This window comes from Lissotriton helveticus, chromosome 11 (assembly GCF_964261635.1).
Source record: "Lissotriton helveticus chromosome 11, aLisHel1.1, whole genome shotgun sequence".
Lineage (NCBI taxonomy): Eukaryota > Metazoa > Chordata > Amphibia > Caudata > Salamandridae > Lissotriton > Lissotriton helveticus.
Window position 1 is genome coordinate 52,539,080 of NC_136072.1, and position 20,928 is coordinate 52,560,007.

The 20,928-nt window shown below is 45.7% G+C and overlaps 1 protein-coding gene across 1 annotated transcript in view; it reads right to left on the reverse strand.

Annotated features, from left to right (window-relative positions):
• ECEL1 (endothelin converting enzyme like 1) overlaps positions 1-20,928 on the reverse strand; it is a 270,327-nt gene that overhangs the window by 67,646 nt on the left and 181,753 nt on the right. Inside the window, exons 6-10 of the mRNA XM_078665391.1 lie at positions 12,289-12,511; positions 4,150-4,248; positions 3,406-3,480; positions 3,207-3,310; positions 73-131 (exon numbers count right to left, since the gene is read on the reverse strand). Coding sequence (XP_078521517.1) covers positions 73-131; positions 3,207-3,310; positions 3,406-3,480; positions 4,150-4,248; positions 12,289-12,511 — 560 coding nt within the window. The remainder of the gene's footprint in view (positions 1-72; positions 132-3,206; positions 3,311-3,405; positions 3,481-4,149; positions 4,249-12,288; positions 12,512-20,928) is intronic.

Below are 20,928 nucleotides of genomic sequence, written 5' to 3' on the forward strand. Positions count from 1 at the left end.
CATGAGACATGCTTTCATTGGACTAGGCAAGCTGCAGTATCAACTAAAGGACAGTTGCAATGATCTACTTACCCATCTGGTTCTTGTTGGGCAGGTAGTAGGCATTCAGGGCCTGTGGAGGGAGGAGCCACCTGTAGGATAACACCAATCAGTAGGAGCATTAGGGATTCAAAGACAACACAACATATACATTTTATATCAAACTCCTAAAGAGACAGGCTCACTTTCCCCCAACCAATGAACATCTGGAAAATCCACCTTTCCTCATACGCGCACTGTTGAGTTTCTTAGAGGGCCATTCTTTCGTGCAATATCCTCCCCCACCAGGGATAATTGGGGTTAACCAGCCTATACTTCTGATGCATAGCAATGCGGACAATAGCAAATTGCCCAGTCTAGGAAACTCCACCTTCGTTACTGACGCACCACGCCCCTAGCTCAGTGACACGCTGCAGATGCACCATGTCCTCCAGGTTAGCTTTCTAGGCCTTAAAGCCAACAGACACCTTGTGGTGGCCAACAGAGTGGTTGACAGCATACAGGTCAAGAAGGTAGGAGCAGGTCTCAAGGAATGCAGGTAGAAAGGAGATTCTTACTCAATCCTAATTGGGCAACAAGTGGCCCTCTGTTTCCCCAGTAAAAGAATCCTGAATAGAGATCAGACTTGGCGAGTCTCAAGATTACACAACAAAATACATACCCGTGTGATTTTGCACTGTCCTCACGGCTATGTTGTGTGTAATATAGGACTTATTGTGTTTATGAGGGTAAACAGGCACAAAGGGTAATGGGAAATCCACTTTTGCAATGGCATTGGGGTATGAGTTTATACGTGACCAACTTAAATTACTGTAAGTGATTAACCAATCTCGGGATTTGAAATTTTTAGGAACATATTCAGCACAAGAGATCCCTGTCCATTCCTAATGCACAGGCTTTTCTTCCTTCATACTATTTCACAACACTTGAACAGAAGACAAGTAGACTGGAAGAAATAGGGAAGAATTCAGGGGTCAGCTTAGGTCCTGAAGAATGCCTGGAAACGACAGGTCATATAGGAATGGGCAGAAACATGTTGACTGATGAGTTAGAAAGGAGGCTTTCTAATGAAAACGCCACACCCCTTCATACAATTGTAACCGTGAAGGGGAAGGAAATAATACAATTTAACATTAATTAAAACCCTATATATAAAGTTCCAGCAGATATGACAAATACCACATACATACATCGATCAAGATTTTGCTGAGCCCACCTAGAAGCGTGCGCCTAGTGTGGGTGAGCGGGCCTGCACCCTATTAATTTTTGCACACAGCCCATAAGAAATTAAGGTGTCGACCTAAACACTGTAATAATTTTAGAAGTGAGGTTTCAAAATATCTCTTTATGGTTATATTAATGTTTGGGAGGATGTTCTGCATCCCATGAACAAAATTCTCACTCTCCCTCCTCACCCCCCTCCCCCAAGTATTGCCAAACCAGTAAATCATCACCATAGTATCTTCTGATCGAATTATTGTGTCTTCAAAAGCATTTACAAAAATGTCCCCCCACTGGAACCAATAATGGACCATTTACACCCAAATGAGAGATATTTTTATAAACAATATTTAGGAGGCAATATTTCTGTCAGGTGATATTATGGCTAACTATAGTCGAAAACTACAACCAACCACGACAGGCCCAACACAACGTGGCTCCCTGTCCCACAATCCCCTCCACCCCCACCTGGAGTGGAGTAAAATGCGAAGGGTGACTGAGTGGAAGGGCGCATATTGTACAGTGAATAAGGTGAGTGAATAAGGTAAGTGCATGGGTATCAACAGGAGAGGAAGAACCGGTGATATGTGTCTTGGTCCATGATTGCCTTCTTTTTCGGAGGATGCACACGCGTGTGTCACTTTGTCAGTGAGTGTATGCGTGTTGGGGTAAGTGAATGTGAGTTTGAGGCTTTCTGCCTGTGTGAAAAGTTTGTTCGTGAATGAGTGTTGCAATCCTGCATTTTAACGCCTCGTCGACAAATTTTAAGCGGGTCCTCCCATGCATTGTGTCGAACCCAGCATACTTTTGCCACTCAAGTGATGCCAGAGGCCTTACAGTAGGTATCCACCATGCAACCAGCACTCAGACCACCATGAGAAACTTGCAATGTCCAGCAGAGCAGCCCCCTGACGACCCATGGGACCAAATTCATCAGAACATCTCAAGAGCCTTCCACCTCGAATGTATGACGTTACAACACATACATTTACAACGCATGCCTTTACAACGCAGCTTTTACATCGCAACATCCTTTACAACGCATTTAATTACATCGCATGACACTACATCGCATTTTCAGAAACTACATTTACAACGCATTCCATTGCATTGCATTATACTTTACAATGCATACCATTACATTGCATTTAAGGTAAGTATTGATAGTATAGGGGTAACAATTACTATTCTAACTCTAGGGGGTGCAACAGAAGGGTAAGTTTTGGATAGTGTAGGGGTAAAAATTACTATTCTAACTCCAGGGGCGGCAACAGTAGGGTAAGTTTTGGATAATGTAGAGGAAAAATTACTATTCTAACTCCAGGGGGTACTACAGTAGGGTAAGTGTTGGATAGTGTAGGGGTAATAATTACTATTTTAACTCCAGGGGGTGCAACAGTAGGGTAAGTGTTGGATAGTGTAGGGGTAATAATTACTATTTTAACTCCAGGGGGTGCAACAGTAGGGTAAGTGTTCGATAGTGTAGGGGTATAAATTACTATTGTAACTCCAGGGGGTGCAACAGTAGGGTAAGTGTTGGATAGTGTAGGGGTGCTACGTGTTGTAATGGTATGCATTGTAATGGTATGCGTTGTAATGCCTGTGTTGTAGTGACATGCGATGTAGTGTCATGCGTTGTAATGTTATGCGTTGTAATGCCTATGTTGTAGTGAGATGCGTTGTAAAGGATGTTGCTATGTAATGACTGCATTGTAAGTGTAGTACGATGTAATGACTGCGTTGTAAAGGTAGTTTCCCTTCCACCTCGCTAGAAGCTTGGCTGTGTCCACCATGCTCAAGCGGTCAGGAGACCAGCCCATCAGGCTGAGGCAAGAAGCCCGACTCAGGATTACCAGCAACGCTGCACCTGACCCCTCCGCCCAGACACGTGGACAGGCCACGCCATGCCGTAACGCACCCTGGAAGCTCTGAACTGCGCTACTCACGTAGACTTGTCCACCTCCTGCCGAATCTTCTTCACCGAGAGCTTGATGTTGAACCTGATGCTGTTGAGGATGTTTTTGAAGTATTCCTTCTCATGGACTTCAAACTGCAGGAAAGAGAAGCATCATGCATGGTCAATGGACCCCGCTACCCCACCGCCTTCCGCTTCCTTCTGCTTCGCACTCGTATCATCCCACTTACTTCGTATTCTTTGTCGATGGCCTCAGCTTTCAGCAAAAAGTCTGGATACCCAATCATCACCATCATGTACTGCAACTGGAAGAGAGCGAAGCGGAGTTGGTGCCGGTCTGGATCAATAGTACCAAACACAGACCACCCATGACGCACATCACCTACCAAGTACACAGCAAGGCCTATCTCTCATCAGATTAAACCAACTCAACCCAGTAGCTTCAGTTCTGTTGGGTTGACTGCTCTTACAAAAAACAGGGAAGTAACCCAAGTTTATTCTTCTGCCTTGTGCCTACCACCTCCATCTCTCTTACATAACATCCCAAGCTAGGGCATCTTCAGCCCTAGGGGTTCTAGCTGGGAGTCCACCCAAAATATCATCTAGAGCTGTGGTGCACCACACAACGTTGCACGCCACATGGAGTCCTCTCCCCTCATTTCTTGCCCTCCTTAATATTTTAGAACAGATAGATGATGGGCTCTGTTTAAAGTAGACACACAGCGCCGCCATGTGGTCATCTGTAATAAACATATGCTGGTGTTAAGAAATAAGGGCCGGTGCCAAGCACCGGCAAACACCAGCACAAATTAAGAAATGCCAGGGGCCATCTTCATAGAGGTTATGTGTACAGACCTACAACGTGCTCTATTCTTAGTTCAATAAATGTTGTCGTGCCTGTGTAGAAACTATCCTGCCCCAGACCCTGACGGAGCTTTGGATATCTGGTGGACGCCTGGTCTCTGCCGGGTTACCTTGGCTCGTGCTGCAGATTTTGTTTCTTTGTCCATCCAGTCCAGCTCGTCCAGCCTCTGGTCCAGGATGTGTTTGATGTCCTCCACCAGCTTCTGCACCTGCTCAAGACAAGACCAAGAAATAAAGCATTGTCAGAACAGACTCCTCAAGCCGGTCCCTCTGGCTAACCTTAAAAAAAGGAACACAAAAGCCTGGAAAATCTGTTGTGGCCACTTAGCAATGTGAGTGTTTGGTGAAGAACAGACCTGACCGTCGACCCTTCCGTTTTTCCAGTTAGCGGCTAGTTATCAGTCGAGCATTATTGCCCTCTGTTCAGTGCTTAATTTGTACAAGGGCCCTCGTCAGGAAGCCACTGCAGCTTGCCCCACCTATTGCTCCTGCCAGCGCACCAGTGACAATACCAACACAACTATTAACCATCACACTCATACAAGTGTGACAATTCAGACTAATCCAGGACCCCAAAACTAGTACAATGGCTTGGGCTACAGGAATTAGTAATTGTAATGTATATTTAATTAATAAACAGCATTTGTGCTCATCTCTTACGTAGATAAATAACACCCCCATGTGGCAGACTGTCATAAGTGTCAGAGTTGACAATTAAGTGCCAGTGCTGAACACCGGAAACCCCCGGCTCAAATTAAGCACTGCCTCTGTTGAAAGTGATAATTGCTGTTAATGGCAAACGTTGTATTAATAAGCTCAAATCAAAGGCGAAGATGCAGAAAAAGTGACCAGGGCTATCAAACGTGGTAGTCACAACAGTATTTAGTCAATAACATTGTTAGCATGTGTGCGCCCAATGTCATCTCTCCTGGCAGACAGGAGAGACAGATGATTCCATCTTCTGGATGCCCAATCAATGATCCCAGTGTACACCTTGAATGGTAAAGCGTTCCCACACACGGGATTCATCTGCTCCAGATTGAGAGCAAGCCATGGCTTGTTGCTGCAGGAATTGACTCAAAGGCTCCCATATGTCTTTGGGCTTGGATGATGTCAGGAGTTCCTCCGCATATAATTCCAGATTTTCCTTGCAGTATACCAATGTTCTGCCTTTGCTGTGTGTACTCCTTCCCCCTTAATAGCGACTCAACGTTCGGCCATCCGCAGCGCGATGCGTATGAATTTTCAGCATTTTACAATATTTACATGTGTTTATTATGGGGGTTATTTAGATAGCGGAACACAATGAACCGATTCACATCTGGTCACTTATTTTGTGCTTTTCAGCACAGAATATTGCAATTATCGATAGAGAAGTTAGAAAGATTTAGGGGCATATTACCAACAACTAGTGATAATTATCGCTATGTTGGTTTAGCGGCGATATTTTTATCGCCGAGCTGCGGCGATTTTTATCGCTTAGGAACCTTGCTATTATCAAGGTTTATCTCCTAAGCGATAAAAATCGGCCGAAATGCATGAATATCGCTGAAAAGTCCGCGATATTCATGCATTACCGAGCTAATACTCTTAGCCATGTTATCCACCTACCATTGGATAACATGGCTAAGAACTTCTCAGGGGCAGGTGTTAGCTTTTGGAGATATTCGCGCTTAGCGCGAATATCTCCAAAAGTTGGTAATAGGAGATAGCGATGTTAGCGACTGTTTCCAGTGGCTAACATCTTGGCACGCCCACTTTGCATGTCATTAGTGATAAATTTCACTGACATGCAAAGCGGGGCCCAAGATGGTCGCAATCTCCTACTAGCTGTTGCTAACTAGTGTTAGCGACAGCTAGGTCATAGGGAGATAATTTTATCTCCGCTTTCTTGGCTTTTAAAGCCAAAAAAGCGGAGATAAACCCCCTTGATAATATGCCCCTGAGTTCTAGAATTATATCTTGGTAGAGCAAACAATCTATAGTCTATCTATATACATATAAGTTAAATGTAAGAGGGTATATTTTATGTCGGATGGGGATTAGAAGAAAGTTCTACAGAGCCGGTCTCTTAGAAGTCTGGGCATCTTTAGAAGTCAGTTGTTGTTTCTTGTTTATCTTTATTAATTTACTCTGGACATGCCCCGGAGGAAATCCCAGTCTGGGGTGAACGAACAATGAATGAGCCAGGTAGAAAACTAAAACTGCTGCACCACCCACAATAGCAGGAGAGAGTAGCCAGAGGTCCATGTGCAGGAGGAGAGCTCCAGAGTATAGCTGCCAGGGCAGAGAGGCTACGGTCCCCTCTATGTTTAAATCTGGCAATGGAGGTCTGTTGCAGTGCCTCGGTCTGGTGAACGAGGCAACGGAGACCACGCCCTCCCGCTGCCACGTCTACTTAGGGAGGCTACAGGTGCTGTAGCAGTCACCAATTTCGGCTGTAAAAGGTTCTGTGTAGGGTTTTCACGTATACAGAAAGATTGGCACCTAGCTGTTAGCAGTTAAAAGTTTGAGCAAAAGCAATAGAAATGTACGATGCCACACGGTCAGAGGAGACCCCAAAACCTCTGCAAGTAGTGGCAAGGGCCCACTAGTCCATGTAACAAACGTCCTGTGCACCCGTTGAGGTAGGTATATACAAGTGTAGTCAAAAGGTGAAGAACAGTTCGTATTAAATGAGACAAGGTAGACACACTTCAGTGATTTTAAGCTTAGAAATATATTTGAACCTTTCTTTTCTGGAAGGATGACGTCAAAGAGAAACAACCAGCCGACACGTGTTTCGTCAAGCGGGTACTTAACCCGTGACTCTTCAGGGCTGTGTTCAAGTCATGAGGTGTTGTGTCGAAAAGCCGGTGATAATTCCGACCCGGCAGGAATGGGTGACGGGTAAAATACTCAACGAGGAGGACATTACCCGTCTCTCCTGCTCCGGATCGCAAGATCACTTTCAAGACGGATGTACCAGCCCGCCTGATTTTCATAGTACGGAGGCATTTTCTGGTATTTTACCCGTCACCCATTCCCACCGGGTCGGAATAATCACTGGCTTTTCGACACAACACATCATGACTTGAACACAGCCCTGAAGAGTCACGGGTTAAGTACCCGCTTGATGAAACACGTGTCGGCTGGTTGTTTCTCTTTGACGTCATCCTTCCAGAAAAGGAAGGTTCAAATATATTTCTAAGCTTAAAATCACTGAAGTGTGTCTACTTGTCTCATTTAATACGAACTGTTCTTCACCTTTTGACTACACTTGTATGGGAAACATCCTTTACAACGCAACTTTTATCACGCAGTGCCTTTACGACGCAACTTTTACAACGCAAACCATTACAACGCATTGCTCTGGGGGGCGCTCTAGGATAGGGAATCGGTTTAATTTACTATCCAACACCTTCCCTACTATCCACGGGGACTGGAGTTGGAATAGTAAATTAAACTATTCACTATCCAGTGCCCCAAAGCACTATGCGTTGTAAAGGCATGCGTTGTAAAAACAGCGTTGTAAAGGCATGCGTGGTAAAGCATGCGTTGTAATGTCATACATCCCACTTGTATATACCTACCTCAACGTGGGCACACGAATTTTGTTACCAATTTGGGCTGTGGCCATCCTGCTCAAGGCCACCTTCTGAGGAGAGAGCTCGAGTCATCCTAGGAAGGGCCACAGATTCTGGGTGGCGCTCAGCCCAGAGAGGCGTGGATGACCTTTGAACCATGCGGTATGCTCTGCTGCCAAACATGCCATGTCTATGTGTGACTAGCTACCCTAGTCCACATTTTTCTTTGAATTGTGAGACTTGTAATCTAGTCTTGTAAAACCAGCACTACACGTTTCATAATTTAAAGCGCCTTGAGATCCCTAGGGGTGACTTGCCATGCTCTATAAATGATTGACTGAAAGGAAAAGCCTGGCCTGTAGCACCTCATCCCGCTTGAGCCTTGGAAACTTGGCAGCTATAGGCAAAAAATAAAGTTTGAGTAATTCGCATTACGATTTTGTGTACCTTAAAAAAGTTGGCTTACTAAACAAAACAAAAATGTTTTAAGGGTCGGTGTTCAAAGACTCTCTTTCCTTGCAAGACACCGACCGGCAGGGGGCGCTGTGCCTACACGATACGAGGCTCAACCAAACACAAGTTTAAGCTCGTCATTGTAAAGTAGTTTTGTGGGCATTTTTAAAGGCCGAGAGGGACGAAAGATACGTTCAGCAGCAACGTTATAGTAATCATTATACAAAGCTCACTTTTTTTATAGCGCGAAACTGGCCCGAGGGGAATTAGCCCGCTTTACGACAGAAGCAGACTCTGTTATAGGATTTTTCAAGTAAAGTGAGATTAAGTGATTTGCTCAAAATCACACGCTGTGGAGCTGAGGCCGGGATTCGAACTTAATTCTTCGAGTTCCAGGGTCTCTGCTGGCCACAAAGCAACGTCACTTCCCAGTGGAGGAAAATATCCACTGGTGCAGAGCATGGGGTTTTATTGACCTTACAGTCCTGCCAAGTATAACGCATCAGGTGTGACTCTAACGCATCCTTAGCAGGTCAGATCGAAAGATCAATTTTTCTTTACACACACAAGCCCATCCAATTGAACCCCACGGAAGGGCAATTTTAACCGTGTGCAGGCTTTTCACTGGTGGTGACTCTCAGCCTGAAACATAAAATATGGTATGCCCCTTCATAGTAAAGCATGCACAAATAATTAAAGCAGGAAGGTTGACATGGCGACCAGACCACAGCTCAGGTTTTTGCTACCCTAAATACACTGACATTTTGCCTTCATCCAAAAAGTTCACACAACAGCTGTTATCTAAGGGAACACGCGTCACCAGTGCTTAACTTGTAAACATGTTATGTTATGTTATGTTAATGTCATTTATTTTGCCCACAGATGCTCCAGCTAAGAAGCGTCCTGGCGCATGGAAAAGGTGAACATAACACAACGCTAAAAGAAACAGAAAGAGAATAAGATGGATTAAAACAGATGGGTTTTCACGGCCCTACGGAATGCTAGTAGATCCTCTAGCAAACGGATTTCTAACGGGAGGGAGTTCCAGAGAAAAGAACGACCGCCCATCCGGCTAAGCCTGAAACGCGGGACAACCACAAGGGATTGCCCTAGAAATCTAAGGGAGCGAGTCGGGACATAGGCGGATACGAGATTATTGAGAATCTCAGGAGCCGATCCTTTTAAGATTTTGAAGACAAGGCTAAGGGCCTTAAAATGAATTCGACTTTTAATCGGTAACCAATGTAGGGACCGCAGAGTGTTGGAAGTGGGACAAGACCTTGGCAGACCCACCTCTGCTCTTGCAGCCGCGTTTTGAACGCCCTGCAAGCGAACAATCTCAGATTGGTTTACTCCCAGCAGGAGCGAGCTGGCATAGTCCAGCCGGGAGATAATCGTCGCTTGGATAACCAACCGTCTTGTCGGAGCATCCAAAAATTTGAGCACCGGCCTTAGCCCATGCAGGACACCAAAACAGCATGCCGCCACTCTCTTAGTGTGGGTAGTGAAGCAGAGGGTGTGATCTAACCACACTCCCAGGTTTCTAAGTTCCATCAGTGGTGCAGGGGCCAGCCCTAACTCAGGAGGCCACCAACTGTCCCCCAGCGATCCGCTCCCCTCCCAACGATCATCACCTCAGTTTTTTTCACGTTCAGCTGGAGACAGTTGTTATTCATCCAGCTGGCCACCTCTCTCAGCCCGTTTCGGAACCTGGGGGCATCCTGTTCGACGTCCCCGCTGATCGTAACCGCTAGCTGCGTGTCGCCGGCATAAGAGACCATGGTTAGGCCCCACTGCCTGGCGACATCAGCCAGCGGCCGCACGTACAAGTTGAAAAGCGTGGGACTCAGCGAGGAGCCCTGAGGAACCCCCAGGTCCAAATGATGGTATTTGGACTGAAAAGGAGGGGTGGCAACGCAAAAGGAGCGATCGCTAAGGAAGGATCGGAACCACTGCAGAGCCGAGCCAGAGATGCCAATGTCCTCCAGGCGGTGCAGAAGGATGCGATGGGACACCGTGTCAAAGGCAGCGCTAAGATCTAATAAAATAATCGCTGCCGTTTGACCTGCATCCAACACAGTCCGCAGATGTTCTACCATTGCCAGAGGGCAGTCTCCGTGCTGTGACCAGCACGGAACCCATTCTGCATGGGATCGAGGACATTGGCCAGGCCAGGGCTCTGGTCAGGAGGCCTCTGCAGCTTGCACCACACATTGAAACTGCCGGCGTTGCTAGTGACAGTACCTACACAACTACTAACCAGCACACTGGTACAAGTGTGATAATTCAGACTATACTAGGCCTCTAAAGCCATAAAAATAGCTTGGGCGGCAGGAATTCGTTGTTTTAATACATACTGAATTAATAAACAATTGCTGTTCTGCTCATCTCTAATTTATGTAAACAGCGCCACCATCTGGCAGCTGTCATAAGTGCTGATGCAGAGCACCGGAAACCACCGGCTCAAATTAAGCACTGACATGACTCCCCCAACATGGGTTTGTTAGGGTAAACCTAGTCTTGCTTTTCTCTAGAAACATCTGTATCAATAAGTAAATGGCTTTCAGTGATAAAGGTGGTCAAGATAAAAACAAGCATTGGCAAAAGAAAGCCAAGATAAAAGAAGCATTGGCTTGCTGCATTGTATTGATTTCACTGGAGCGCCATAGGAATCTATACCTGTCCTGTAAACATAAACAGAGCATGGCACCAGTTTCCATGCATCAGATATTGTGAGGTAGAAAGTAACTATAGGAATTACTCTAATCATCACATCCCCAAAAACATAAAGTAAAGTCAATGGCACAGTGTAACCATCCGTGACATGCAATGGTCCTGTGTTGATTGCAATAGTACTCCCAACAGAGAGCTAAAGCCATCGGTAGCCAGATGCAAACAGAACAAAAAAAACAAACTGCTATGTTACGGGATGTGGGCAATATTAGCCCAAACAATTCATCTGGATGAATTCCACCTTTGAAATACAGGCGCTAACTTGAAGCTCCAAAAATGTGTATTTTTCATCCCATGCACGTTAAAACATTGCAGGCCAGATGTTTAAAAAGTGTTGTGTGCCCCTTGTGTCATGCTAGGGGACGCAAAATTAGAAGGAGTTTTACCAAGCCATACAAAGCCAGGGAGGCGTTCCAAGGGCGCAGCATGGGTGTCTCCACGCGTCCACCTATGGATTTTTGCCCATTCCCAGATTTACCATGAGTAGTAGACACGGGAATGCGTTAAAATGATACGCTTTCCCTGGGGAGGCGTAACAAGGAGAAATATGTTCACTTCTCCTTGTTTTCTTCAGTTCCTACATGTGCTGCATCCTGCAGCACACTTAAAAAGAGGAAAAAGTCTCAGAGGATTGTTTTCATGCAGGAAGCATGGGCATAGACAAGAGGAGAAAGGGGGGTGCTTGCCCACCCCTGGATTTTTCACTTGCCATGTAATGACTGTGCCCCTGCCCTTTAACATTGTCAAAAAGTGTCTGAGGATGGATGATGTTAAAATTATGCCCCACCCTCCGAAAAAAAACATTTCTGCGGACGCCCATGGCAGGGAGGTGTCCCTTCTTGCACAAAAACAATCCCTTCTGCAATGCAGCACCCTTGCACCAGGGTGCCTCAGTTGGCACTAGGTGGCACGTAATGCACCAGCATGCTCACAAGAAAGCACCATATAATGTTACATATGGCGCACTCTTCCACTCTCCCTGTCACGCAGCGCCACAAGATGTGTGACCTTTTGATAAATATACCCCTGAATGTATAGTAAAAGACAAACAAATTTAAATTCAACCAGAGACCCAACATGTCATGTCACTTCTGCTAGAGGGTCCCTATGTTCAGCGCATTCAGCAGAGGCTTTTCATTTCTTACCTCCACTTTCTTTCTCTCAGGATCATGCACAGCTCCAGTCAGGCTCTATTAAAAGTTCTCCACTTTAATCTTAGCACTCTAGCTGGGTGGTACATTTCTGCAATCGTTTGGAATACTCTTGCTCTAGAACGAAGGCGCGCTGCCTCCTTGAAAATGTTCAGTCGGAAGCTCAGGACCATCCTGTTTGGCTAGGTTTGCACTTAGCACCAAGAGACCCTTATTGGGTAATAAGTGGTGTTAGTCAGCCACCAGATATACCATCCCATGTTATTCCCCATGCACCCAACACCAAATCGACCAACCCATGCCTGCGTTCTCCGTAAGCCGAGCTCCGGGAAGAGTACCCACGCACCTTGGCCTTGCTCCTAGACGAGAAGTGCTCCTCGACGAAGAGAGCTCCCAGCGCCATCCCAAAGTGCTTGTTGGTCTGGCTGAGACACATCTTCCCCAGCTCCACCTGCTTCTCCGTCCCCTCCATGTCCTTGGACAGCTCGTGGATGGCGTCGCGGAACGGCGTGGAGAGGTGCTCGCTGAGGACCACCACGATGCGCCAGATCATGTAGTTGTGAAGGATCCTGCATGGTAGCGGGGAGAAGAAGTGGAGAGAGGTTGGGGCTGGCCATCAGCACGCTACAGGGAAGAAGTATCACATGTGCAACACCACAGTTACGAAGCCTCATAATGTCCTGTCCCACCAGCTGCCATTTTTGGGGACCTCCAGAGACCCACTGAAATATCTCATTCATTCTCTTATGATTTTTTATTTTTTTTATTTTACAGAGTTTTTTTTTATTTTACAGAGTTTTATATAGCGCGAACTTGACCCGAATTGGGTATCAGAGCGTTTTACATAGCACCAGATGCATTACATGAGGACACATTAATTTTTTTTTTTTGTTTAGGCACAGGGAGATTAAGTGATTTGCCCAGAATCACAGGATGTTCAGCGTCATTGCCGAGACTCGAACCCAGTTCCCCAGATTCTCGAGGTCGACCGCCCTAACCGTTAGGCCAACTCTTCACCCCAATAGCACCCTCCGGGCTAAAATCCCCCCCAAATGTGAGTGAATGTTGAAGAGTGGAGCCCAATCTTACCTTCCCATGTAAACACTCAAATGGAGTTTTCATTAAGCCAAGGGCGGGGCTTGTATCTCTACAGAACCAATGAGCCCAAGTCATTGCCATTGACATATGAGAGGGTTTCACAAACTTAAGGAAATAAGTCGTCAACACGCGGCTGCGGTCCAGTGCTTAATTTGAAAAAAAAAAAGTGCTGGGGCGCTGTTGGAAGGCAGCAGCAGTTTGCACTATTCACTGCCCAAGCTATTGACAGTACCTATACAACTACTAAACATCACTCTGCTACAAGTGTGGAAATTCTGACTGTTAGAGGCCACAAAAGGTCAAAGAATGGTATGGGTGACATGCATTAGTTCTTTGCAATTATTAAACCACTGTTGTCCTTCTCATCTCCAAAGGCTCCTGGTAAAATTATACAATTACACCACTGCAAACCTGTTAGAGGTTAACCTAAAGAAAACTCAAGTGGTTATCTTTGGAAAAAAAAGAAAAGTCGGGGGAGGATGGTCATATAACAACATGACCATTGCAGTAGGAAGTGTATACAAATACCTAGGGGTCAATCTCGACTCAAGGGGCAATTTTGCGAAACAGCGTAAGGAGATATCTGCTAAAGCTGTGACCCTACAGGTGACCCTCTCTAAGCTCTCAAAAAAATTGTCTGGCCCAAGTTTAACTCCTCTACTAGAGGTCATGAGAGCAAAAATAGGCCCGACACTGTCATATGGTAATGAGATTTTCAGGGGTAAACTGAACATGAATTTAAACCAGCACGTGACTAAAATTTATAAAAAAAGTCCTTTGTTTGCCCAAAAATGCCTCTGCTGCCCAGATTAGCTAGAATTTGGTTTATTAAACTAAGAAGCCTCCAGCATTGGCACATTTCTAAATCTCCGCCACAAATTCAGACAAGCAGACATAGGCTCATTGGAGTCGCTAGTTTGGCAAGATATCTTTGTGAAAAACCCAGGGGGCACGTACGGGTGCCTCTTTAAGGAGTACATTCAAGAACTCTCTGCGGGTGACCTATGGGCTCTCAACCCCAGTATGACAGTATTTAAATCCTCCATTAAGAAAAGCATCCGAATAAGTTCCCTCATCATGGATAAAAATCACCTTGCCAAACGTAGACACGCCTGGGCCATTATAAACTCGTACGGGCGTTTAGCTCCTGCAACCTATCTGTCCTGCACCTAAAACTCAGTTTTATGGCTATCAGACTTGGTGACTGGCAATTTTTAAAAGATCTGCCAGGCTGGCGTCGCACGTCAGATGAAATATGGTGCAGAGGGTGCGGCAGGACGGCTGAAACTCCGGAGCACGTGGTTTGTCTTTGCCCAGCACTCATGGCACAGCGCAGATGTAAATTGAAAGTGGAGTGGAATAGGTTGGGAATCCGGTCCTGCAGACAGGCAATCATTGTGGCCTTATGCCCAGAAAACACAGCTTTAAATATCGGCCTTATACTGTTTATACGCTTTGCATATCGCAACTTTTTGCATGCTCCCCTCATGTTGGGAGCAGCCTAAACCAAGCTGTATCATCTGTAATTGATTTTATTTATAGTTGCACTATCATGATTTGCTGCTATTGACCTGCTGTTGCTATTTTATCTGATCTCTTTTTTAACATTTGTAATTATTTATTAACGGCGGGTGGGCCTACAAGTTTAACACGGTAAATCACTGTATAACAAACTCCGTATCTTTTATCTTCTTGTTTAAAAAAAAAGTCATTTTTAAACGTCACTTGGATTGTTCAATAGGGAACTGCACAATGCAATGTGGGAACTTTTATCCACTTAAAGTTGATCATTGATGTTATTTTTGCTCTTACAATGTGTATTGCTGTTGGCACTTCTTTTAAGGATCTTATTTTATATCCAAATAAATATTATTATTATAAAAAAATTAAAAAAAGTTGCATTACATGAAGACACATTCATTTTTTTTTGTTTTGTTTAGGCACAGGGAGATTAAGTGATTTGCCCAGAATCACAGGATGTTCAGCGTCATTGCCGAGACTCGAACCCAGTTCCCCAGATTCTCGAGGTCGACCGCCCTAGCCGTTAGGCCAACTCTTCACCCCAATAGCACCCTCCGGGCTAAAATCCCCCCCAAATGTGAGTGAATGTTGAAGAGTGGAGCCCAATCTTACCTTCCCATGTAAACACTCAAATGGAGTTTTCATTAAGCCAAGGGCGGGGCTTGTATCTCTACAGAACCAATGAGCCCAAGTCATTGCCATTGACATATGAGAGGGTTTCACAAACTTAAGGAAATAAGTCGTCAACACGCGGCTGCGGCCCAGTGCTTAATTTGTAAAAAAAAAAGTGCTGGGGCGCTGTTGGAAGGCAGCAGCAGTTTGCACTATTCACTGCCCAAGCTATTGACAGTACCTACACAACCACTAACCATCACACTGCTACAAGTGTGGAAATTCAGTCTGGTAGAGGCCACAAAAGCTCAAAGAATGGTATGGGCGACATGCATTAGTTTTTTGAAATTATTAAACCACTGTTGTCCTTCTCATCTCCAAATTACGGAAACAGCTAGTAGCTGTCACAAGTGCTGGTGTTGACAATTAAGTGCCGGTGCCGAGCACCGGAAACCACCAGCTCAAATTAGGCACTGCGGTCCCTGCCTTTCCTACTAGGCAGGAAGCAGGGCCAGGCTTCTAGCAAAATTAGTATTTACCACCACCCCGCAGGCCATGTCTTATGATGGACCTCAATGCGGCAATAAATTATACGTTAAACTTTCTGAGATGAGGGTCACACAAGAACAGCCAAAATCGTGTTAGGGTTTCAGGCCATTTCACGGAGCAATGCTCTGTTCAGCACCGGTAGTTGTTGAGCTATGCCAATAGCTCTAACTCCCAAAAATGTGAGACCTATTGCATTTCTAATGCTTGTTAATTCGAGCTGCCTGGTGCCAAAGCAAAGGCTGAAGTTAAGGGGCCATCAGTCCTCCTTTTGTTCTAGTCTCTCTGGGAGCTATCAAGAGCCTCACACCTAGATGCAAATGCAATGGAGGGCAAACAAAGGCACACAGCTTGTTATTACTTCACAACTACCTTAGGCACAGTTTTGCCTTTGTTCAGTCCCTGTATATAAGAGATATGCATGTACTGTAAGAATGTCAGATGTGTTGACCTGTCCCAGTATTTACACAAATAACATTTTGTATACCACTATTTTGTTTTATTTCTTTTACAGCACTACTCATCACAATGCAGGGTGTTGGAGTGCTTTACATCGCACATACACATTATACATTGAGAACAAGGGCCATATGTATCATGCAAATTTGCAATCGCAAAGGCAGAAATTCCCAGAATTTCGGTCTTTGCGAATGCGAATTTGCTAAATGGAGTGTATGAAGAAAAACTGGTGCAAAATAAGGAATCACAAATTTTGCGATTCCTTAAATGCAATTTATGTAGCCAAAAAATTTTGCAAAATGCCCTTAAGGAATCGCAAATTACCACCAACTTCTAGTTGGTGGTAAGTTGCGAATTCCTTGAAAAATGCACATTTTTGCATTTTTCAAAGTACCATGTGACGCACATACATGCCCATAGGGCATGTATGTGCGCCACATGTGCACCCATGCATATTTCAGGGGTGCAACAGGGTGTCTTTTGGACACCCCTGCACCCTTGAAATTATTCTCAATTTGCGATTCGCAAACTTCGAATCGCATATTGAGAATAACTTCCCATTCATTCCTATGGGCCTCCTGGCCCATAGAAATGAATGGGAAAGTATTCCTTTATTGCGATTCGCAATTTGCTGATCGCAATTAAGGAATTCTAAGGAATCACAAAAAAAAATTTGTACATACATACCCATTTGCGATTCTCAAATAGCGATTTCTTAAAAATTGTAATTTGAGAATCGCAAATGGGCATCTTGATACATATGGCCCCAAATCATATGTGTATGCATTAATATACAGGATGTGTTACATAAAGCAGAGAGGGTTATGATCCGTGGGAGTCGCACGTCCTTCATATTTCACTGTGCTGTATTAGAAGGATTACAATTTATGAACTGCAAGTAACAAAAGGATCTCAGTGATAAAAGCAGTGACCCACTTATTGATCTACATAAAGTAAAAATCTGTCATCTGCATGTTGGGTGATGTGCTGTGCAGGAGACAAATGAACCCTCTGTGCTACTTTGATTTAAAAAATGGGACCAGAGAAAACACATCTCTCTCCAGCAAATGCGTTAACCTCCAGAGTTATTTCGCCATTATTATTGTTCCCTGAGATTTACTGGGCACACAAAGATTTCTGCAGCAGGTGTCTCCTTAACCCCATAAAACATTTTAAAATGCAGACTTTGCAACTAATTAAGCAGAACAGATTTATTGGTTCTCCTTGTTGCCAAGGTCTGTTGCACAGTTTAAAAAACATAAATGTATTAGTTGAGGACCAGACTTTGCATTGGCACAATCTCTACGCAAAGTCTGCTTTGTTAAATCTAGGATTGCGTTCAAATGTACTCATGACAGACCTACTAAACATATGTGTGAGGTATTAAGATCTGATGTCACTTTTTGTGATATCACTTCCTGTGAGGTCATGGGCTGTGATTCCACTTCCTGTGATGCCTCTTCCTGTGATGCAGCGTCATGATGTCATGTGCCATGACGTCACTTGCATACTGCCTAACTTGGTTAGTCCCCCCCACTTATTTTTTTAGGCCTTGTACTTTGCCCTCACCTGTACAGACCATGCAAACTCACAATTGAGACAGCAGAGCTATCCCTTACTTACAGAGACTACACAATCTCACACCTAAACCAGCAGAGCTATCCCCTACCTGCACAGATCACTGAAGCTCATTTGTAAGAAAGCAATGCTCGCTCACATTCACAGACCAAGCAAACTCATACCTCAAACATAAGATTATAGAGGTAACCCTCACCTACGCAGACCACAGAAGCGCAGACCTGAGGCAGTGAGACTGCAGGGCTATCCCTCACCCATACAGGCCACACAATTTCAGATCTAAGATAGCAAAGTAACCCCTCACCAGTACAGACCATACTTATTTATTTATTTATTTATGCATTTTTATATAGCGCAGACTTTACCCGAAGGCGTCAGAGCGCTTCACAAAGGAACAGAAAATTACAAATGAACAAATTACAAAAGCAGATGAGAAATTACATGAAGTAAAAGTGACAATTGTGAGCAAACAAAATACATGAGGTAGCAAACAGTGCAATACAGGACGAGAGAGCAGGGCTATCTCATCTTCACAGAAGCTCAGCCCCAAGACAGTGAGACTGCAGACCTATCCCTCAACTATACAAACTACACACACTCACCACTAAGACAGCTGAGCTATCTGTCACCCATACACACCACTCAAGTTCAGATCTAAGATAGCTGAGCTATCCCTCCACTACACAGACCACAGAAACTCAGACCCGAGACAGTGAGACCGCAGAGCTATCCCTCGCCTACAGGAGCCACTCAAGTTCAGACCTAAGACAGCAGCGCTCCCACACAGACCACGCATGACAAGAGGTAAGGCAGCAGGTCTGTCCATTGCCTACACCGACAGCAGAACTACCCCTCTCACGCACAGACCAGAGAGGCTCGGACCTCAGACAGCAGAGCGGTCCTTCACTTGCATGGAGCACACAGACTCAGACTTCTGACAGCACATCTACCTACCACCCACACACCTATCACAGGCCCAGAGCTAAGACAGCAGAGCTATCCCTCACCTACACACCTATCACAGGCCTATGGCTAAGACAGCAGAGCTATCCCTCACCTACACACCTATCACAGGCCTATGGCTAAGACAGCAGAGCTATCCCTCACCTACACACCTATCACAGGCCTATGGCTAAGACAGCAGAGCTATCCCTCACCTACACATCTATCACAGGCCTATGGCTAAGACAGCAGAGCTATCCCTCACCTACACATCTATCACAGGCCCAGAGCTAAGACAGCAGAGCTATCCCTCACCTACACACCTATCACAGGCCTAGAGCTAAGACAGCAGAGCTATCCCTCACCTACACATCTATCACAGGCCTATGGCTAAGACAGCAGAGCTATCCCTCACCTACACATCTATCACAGGCCTAGAGCTAAGACAGCAGAGCTATCCCTCACCTACACATCTATCACAGGCCTAGAGCTAAGACAGCAGAGCTATCCCTCACCTACACATCTATCACAGGGCCAGAGCTAAGACAGCAGAGCTATCCCTCACCTACACATCTATCACAGGCCTATGGCTAAGACAGCAGAGCTATCCCTCACCTACACATCTATCACAGGCCCAGAGCTAAGACAGCAGAGCTATCCCTCACCTACACACCTATCACAGGCCCAGAGCTAAGACAGCAGAGCTATCCCTCACCTACACACCTATCACAGGCCTATGGCTAAGACAGCAGAGCTATCCCTCACCTACACACCTATCACAGGCCTAGAGCTAAGACAGCAGAGCTATCCCTCACCTACACATCTATCACAGGCCTATGGCTAAGACAGCAGAGCTATCCCTCACCTACACACCTATCACAGGCCTATGGCTAAGACAGCAGAGCTATCCCTCACCTACACACCTATCACAGGCCTATGGCTAAGACAGCAGATCTATCCCTCACCTACACACCTATCACAGGCCCAGAGCTAAGACAGCAGAGCTATCCCTCACCTACACACCTATCACAGGCCTATGGCTAAGACAGCAGCGCTATCCCTCACCTACACACCTATCACAGGCCTATGGCTAAGACAGCAGAGCTATCCCTCACCTACACATCTATCACAGGCCCAGAGCTAAGACAGCAGAGCTATCCCTCACCTACACATCTATCACAGGCCTATGGCTAAGACAGCAGAGCTATCCCTCACCTACACACCTATCACAGGCCTATGGCTAAGACAGCAGAGCTATCCCTCACCTACACACCTATCACAGGCCCAGAGCTAAGACAGCAGAGCTATTCCTTAACCTACACATCTATCACAGGCCCAGAGCTAAGACAGCAGAGCTATCCCTCACCTACACATCTATCACAGGGCCAGAGCTAAGACAGCAGAGCTATCCCTCACCTGCACACCTATCACAGGCCTATGGCTAAGACAGCAGAGCTATCCCTCACCTACACATCTATCACAGGGCCAGAGCTAAGACAGCAGAGCTATCCCTCACCTACACACCTATCACAGGCCTATGGCTAAGACAGCAGAGCTATCCCTCACCTACACACCTATCACAGGCCTATGGCTAAGACAGCAGAGCTATCCCTCGCCTACACATCTATCACAGGCCTAGAGCTAAGACAGCAGAGCTATCCCTCACCTACACACCTATCACAGGCCTATGGCTAAGACAGCAGAGCTATCCCTCACCTACACACCTATCACAGGCCCAGAGCTAAGACAGCAGAGCTATCCCTCACCTACACACCTATCACAGACCCAGAGCTAAGACAGCAGAGCTATCCCTCACCTACACACCTATCACAGGCCTATGGCTAAGACAGCAGAGCTATCCCTCACCTACACACCTATCACAGGGCCAGAGCTAAGACAGCAGAGCTATCCCTCACCTACACATCTATCAAAGGCCTAGAGCTAAGACAGCAGAGCTATCCCTCACCTACACACCTATCACAGGCCTATGGCTAAGACAGCAGAGCTATCCCTCACCTACACACCTATCACAGGGCCAGAGCTAAGACAGCAGAGCTATCCCTCACCTACACACCTATCACAGGCCTATGGCTAAGACAGCAGAGCTATCCCTCACCTACACACCTATCACAGGCCTATGGCTAAGACAGCAGAGCTATCCCTCACCTACACACCTATCACAGGCCTATGGCTAAGACAGCAGAGCTATCCCTCACCTACACATCTATCA